Source organism: Brassica oleracea, chromosome C8, assembly GCF_000695525.1.
Source record: "Brassica oleracea var. oleracea cultivar TO1000 chromosome C8, BOL, whole genome shotgun sequence".
In the NCBI taxonomy this organism is placed as follows: Eukaryota; Viridiplantae; Streptophyta; class Magnoliopsida; order Brassicales; family Brassicaceae; genus Brassica; species Brassica oleracea.
In genome coordinates, this window is record NC_027755.1 from 35,543,028 (window position 1) to 35,549,131 (window position 6,104).

Consider the following 6,104-nt stretch of genomic DNA (forward strand, 5'->3'; position numbering starts at 1 on the left):
CCACTTGTTGAAGCTTTAATCAGTCAAGTTGTTTAGTTAACAAAGCGATATAATAGATATTATATATTCCCATCATTCAAACACTCTATTGGTTCCTCAAGCTTAATTAGCTAAAAAGCTCAAGCTTAGCTAAAAAGCAAGTATACTGCGTAATGCTCGCTTTATCCACTTTACTTCCAATCCAAGTAATGCCCACTACTCCCAAAAATATCTGTGCTTATAGAATATGCAATGTAGAGTAGCTCAGCTGAGAGTTTGTAAATGTGAGATGCATAAATTCATTCGGGCACTAGATGAAATTCTAAAGGTAACTCATTCTTTTCCACCATCTCAAACACTGTCCCAAAACATAACTAGCCTTAGGCGACTCATGTTCACTTAAATGATCTAGAACACACAAATGTTAATTTAGTTAATCGACGAACTTGATAAGGTTTTCAATTTTAGTTAATCAATGAGACGAATCTGCTAGAGATGTAGAGTGGTCTCATTGGTTAGGTCTGCGCAACCAATGCAATACAAGATCATCGACAATCATTTTGTAATCTAAGCTTGCTCCTGGATTCGTTCAATAAAGACTCTAACTGACATAATTACAATTTTATACTTTTATTCACTTTGGAAGTTGATGATATTCATGAAAAAGAAACGAATGAAAATTATACAGCAAAATACTGTATAGCGTATTAAGGCCAAAACAGATCTATCTTTTCTGTGGCTCCTATAGGAGGATCTATCTTTGTACCAAAGCATCTTTTTACCTTTTTATGGCTCCTAGGTACCATTTTGCTATGTTTTAGCAATCTGTTGATTCAAGTTTCTTGTATCACCTACACATTTTGTGACAATCGCCCTGTGGGAACTACATGTCCAGTGGTGACAGCTTGTCCTGTGGAAGAGTTATTAAAGGGTGAGGTATTGGGTTCAAATAACGCCAAACGCACCAACAACATAATTATGGAGTCAGAGATGACTCATAATGGAAGGGCCGGGGTCGGTGCCCTGCAGGACTGTGAACCTGAGACCCACTGGACGGGTAGTTCCCACGGGGCGGGTTATCGCAAACATATGTATATATATATCATTCAGGAGGAAAAGATGGTAAAGATTCCCCTTAAAACAAACTAAACTGATGAACTTTACAGTATTAAATATCATCATAACAACATCATCTTTAATTACCACAAAATAATGAAATATAATATAAGCTCTATGCTCTACTTAACTGCGACCATTTTCCATCCATATATAGCTTTAACTAATCGGTACGACCTAAACAATGCAAAACCCCAACATCATTAGGAACGGAAAGTAACCGACCAAAACCACTCAAGCTTCCCCATAACCTCTACTCCACTTCAATCCAATGCGATCATTGTACACCAAATTATCTCCCTTTCATTGTACCCTTGAACATAAAGCAGTAACAGCTTTCCATTGTATCAGCCATTTTGACATTGCAGAAATAGATCTCTTCGAGCTTCCATTTCAAACCTTTAACTACTCTTCGTTCCTTCTTGTTATAGTCATACAAGTTACCACATTAACCCAACACAAGGGTGATAAATGTAGAGCATGTTGTCTATATCACACACACGTGTAGTTTATATCTTTTGGTGTATAAATCTTTCCACATTTACCATCTCTTGGGTCATATACTATGACTTGATGCTTCTTCCTCACGTAAACCTTTCTGTCTATAGCGACGGGTTTGTCGCCGACATTCACGTATATGGCATTATCAGACAGGGACCTGGCGCTACTTCCCAAGTCCTTGACCTTGTGTCAAACAATTCCGCTTGGGTCTGTTTGCTTCTTGCCCTCCAAATACGTAAAATTTCTGGTCAACTAGTCCTACTCCTGTGGAACTTCTGGCCACTAGCATACTTGGACCCTTCCAGAACGAGTATCGAGGATCCACGTCTTACTGGAACGGTGATTGTGATATATTGAATAATATTTTCCACTCTGGCTATTAGCATCTTCGTAAATTTTCAAAAGATGTTAAAAAGGTGATATTTTTTTCCTAAATATAAAAAAACAAAAAACAAAAACAAAAAACTAATTTTCCTTAGTATACATATAAATCAAATTCATGAAAATGTCATACACATTTTGGACGAACTTTCTAAATATACATACAATTTACATCAAAGAATTCTATTAACATATTTATCAAAGCATTCCTGAAAAAAACGGCTTAGACCAAATGAATTAGATCAATCGATTGAATCAAAATAATTAACTACTCGAATGTTTTTAACTCTCTAAGTGCATCAGAATCTTTTGACTTTATACATGGGATTGTTATTGGACCATTTACCAACAACAAGGTTTAGTCGATACCTAAATATTCTAGGTCTTCTGATGAAATCATTTTCGAAAATATTTGTAACAAATTGATATAGATTAAGATCACAATGGTTTTTTTACAAGTGTTTTTGTTAACAATAATTGTTAACCACAAAACTTTGCCATCGAAAGCTGATTGATTGAACATCAACGGAAAAAAAGAAAGTATCGACAGATAGATATTCTACAAGTTGGTTGAACACACATGTACGAAAAATACAATTTACCAACATCAACATTCAACAGATAATTTTTAATGCAACTTACCAACATCAACACACAACAAAGCAAACCTGCACAAATTACGTAACTTAAAACCTAGACACAAAGGCGACCACTTATATCACACTTCACACAACACACACAAAGACATAAAAGAAAAGATGAAGAGACACAAGTCTTCCTAAACAGAAGACAAATCTCACAATTACTGGTGTCTTCCTACTTCTTCCTTGTAAGTCGTCGATTGAGAAGACTTGACCGGAAATATTCTATTACCACTCTTTCCAGTGGCAGCCGAAGAAACTCTGTCTCCCTCTCCACCGTCTATGCCGCCATCTTTCTCCTTCTCGAGTCTCTTCTTCATCATCTTGTCCTTCTGCTTCTTCTGCATAACTTGTAGTTGTGCGTAGTTTGCTCCAATAGACGACATTTTATTATGTTAATTATACTAAAACCAAAGAAGAACTAAGTGTGTTGAAAATAATAAGTAAAGATGAATTTGGTTATGAACTAATGATGAAGAGTAATGTCGTTATTTATAGAGAAACGACTCATGCTTTATGACCGTTTTGTTATCATTCCATTGTCATCATAATGCTTCTCCATGCTCATTCACCTTTTTTCCTTTCTTTATTTTCCTTTCTTTAATTGATTATTTATCTGACATAGAGAATAGTTGAAAGTAAACTATTCCAAATTTGTTACAAAAAACTATTCCAATTATATTTGTAATATAAAGTTTATCAGTATTTAGTGTCATTATTAATACAACTGTATAGGTATATTTCTTACAAAATTTAATTAATAAATTAAATTCAAAGCCTAATAATTTTTTTTGTGTGTTTGAAGCCTTATATGCCCGATAAAAGGATCCGTATTTAGATAAAAGTTCTCGACGTAGAAAATTGTATATAAAAACATACTCCTATCATTTTAAGATATTTCTTTAATTTCTTCGAGTGCAAGTCTAGTATTTGGTGTTTTCATGATAGTAATGATTTAAACACACACCTCGCTCCACGTGTTAAAACCACATTAGGCTCATGAATTATCGACACTTTATATTATAGTTTTTAAATGAAGGAGTTGACAAAAAAAAAAAGAGAAATTACTAAATATCAAAAATGGCTTTCATATGCATTGGCAGAACAAAAAACAAAAGAGTACCGTTACCAAAACTTCAAGAACATGGTAGCCACATTAATAAAAAAATATTAAGCCACAAGTTGGTTTGCCCTTAAAACAAAATTATATTTATAGTCGTCTATGCTAATGTTTTAAGCACTTAAACCTCAGTTACAAAAGAAATCAAGAACATGGTAGCATTAATCAAACTTATTTAAGCCACAAGTTGGTTTACGCTTTTATCAACAATTAAAAAAAATGGTTTACGCTTTTCAAAAGAAAACAAGATAGTAGTAGTACATGTTTAGGTGTTTATGATAATGTATTTATTAGTGAGTGAGAAAAACAAGAACAAATTTGCTGAATATACCAAAAAAGGATGAGATACCTAGAATAGGGGGAAAATAGCAATGATTAGGAGAAAAAAATTAGAGGGATATAGTGTATGGAGTGCAAATAGGAGATATTTGGTGTGTAGGGAATATAAATTCTCGAAAAACAATGCATGCAACGAGTTTACCAATTACATTAGTTGACTTGACTAAGAGCATCAGCAATGTCAATACTCCCTCTCTCGATAACCAAGGTAATTTTTTAAATTATTTTATTATTTTTATTTTTTATTCAGTTTAAAAAAAAAAGAAAAAAAAGTCAATCGCGGATTCTCAAGTGGCGATGAGACCCTTAACGAATCCGTGGAAAATTAGTTCTTAGTTAAAGATTAATTTGGCACATATATTTTTAAATTAAAAAGGTCCCACAGATTATTATAATATGTTTAATGCTAAAGATTTGGTTAAAAATGGGCATTGGAAGTGGTCTAACAGAGTTATCTAACTACAGTATAATGAAACGAGTGGGTGACAAAAAAACATAATATTAATAAGATCAAACTAGAAGGAGGCGTTATCTAAAGTGGTGGCTTTCGCTTTAAGGTCGGCTCTTAAGACATTATGCAATTGCAACCATGTGATAAAATACAAATAATGTTGAGCCTTCCATTAGTATTAGTTTTTTTGACATCACTTCCATTAGTATTAGTTATTAACTTATTATGGTAATTAAACTAGTCAACATTCGTTTAAAAAATCACCGACCATTGAATGTCCGAGTCAGACCAACCGGACTATATATTGGATTCCTATGAGCCAAATGTATCATATATAATTTGGTTTGAAATCACATTACTAGTTGTGTTGTTTTTTTTTTTTTTGAGCAACTACTGGTTGTATTGTATATCGAAACAACTACTTGTGATTTTTCCTTTGGAATCACATTACTAGTCTTTTTAACCTATACCAATGTACAAATTTATATTACACCATTGCAAGAAGAGTATAGATATTTAATAACAATCTACAAATCTTTTTCAAAAAAATTTAATAAGAATTTTTATTAATTTTCTTAAACAAAATGTTCTACTGCATGAACTTTTAGAGGAGCTTAAAACTCAGGTATCAAGATAGTCAAGAACTTAGTGGTCGATGCATGAAATGTTACAACTTTCTATCCGGTATATATGGCAAGTCGAATACGAATGCAGTATGAAGATAAATCTGAGGTTCATCAAGGCGTGTAGACAAAAACTCACAGTGAAACTTATGTTGCGTTGTTGTTTTTTTCTTTGTTTTTGTTTTTCTTAAAACTTATGTTGCGTTGTTGATGAAACAAACTGCAAGTTATAGATTAGGAAGACTTGGAATCGACCAAGAATGAGATTGAAGTGTTCCAAATCCATGTCAATCACTATAATGATATATGTTCATATATTGATAGATCTTATCTGCTTGTTCGATTAATATATCATATATATAGTGGCAAAACCTTTAACAAAAGCCTTTTTCAAAAAAAAAAAAAAACCTTTAACAAAAAAATCCTATATATAGTGGCTTGAACAATAACAACTGAGAACGATTGGCATCGAGTACAAATAGGAGAAGCTTGAGCTTTCTACAATAATGGACCAATTATTTTACAATTTTTTTGAATGAATTTTATTCAGATAAAAAAACCTCTTTACGACCATGTACATTGGAGTAGTTGAATGATTTTTTCAACTGTTGAACACAAGCAATGGAGATGGTGAAACAAGAAAAAAACTAGTGGATTAAACCAAGTTGAATAAATTCAACTACTTGAAAACCAAGAAATGGGACATACATTTAAAACATGAACCAATCAGATGAAGTATTTGTATTGTACGCTCATAAAAACAAGTAAAGATCTGAAAATTTATTTCTCTTTAAAAAAATAAATATGACTGATAATATCTAATTGGTTGTTGGAACTTTTGAGATTTTTTTTTTCATCTTCATTGCTTCAATTGGATTATTTTATAGTAAATTATCTGTTTTATAAAAACAATTTATGTCAAAATTCATAATTTTTTATGTTATACAAATAGA

The 6,104-nt window shown here is 32.4% G+C and overlaps 1 protein-coding gene across 1 annotated transcript; it reads right to left on the reverse strand.

Annotated features, from left to right (window-relative positions):
- Positions 1–2,534: 2,534 nt before the first annotated feature.
- Positions 2,535–3,097, reverse strand: LOC106310385. The gene has a single exon (XM_013747620.1). The coding sequence runs from the start codon at positions 3,002–3,004 to the stop codon at positions 2,780–2,782; it is 225 nt and encodes a 74-aa protein (XP_013603074.1). The 5' UTR covers positions 3,005–3,097; the 3' UTR covers positions 2,535–2,779.
- Positions 3,098–6,104: the final 3,007 nt, after the last annotated feature.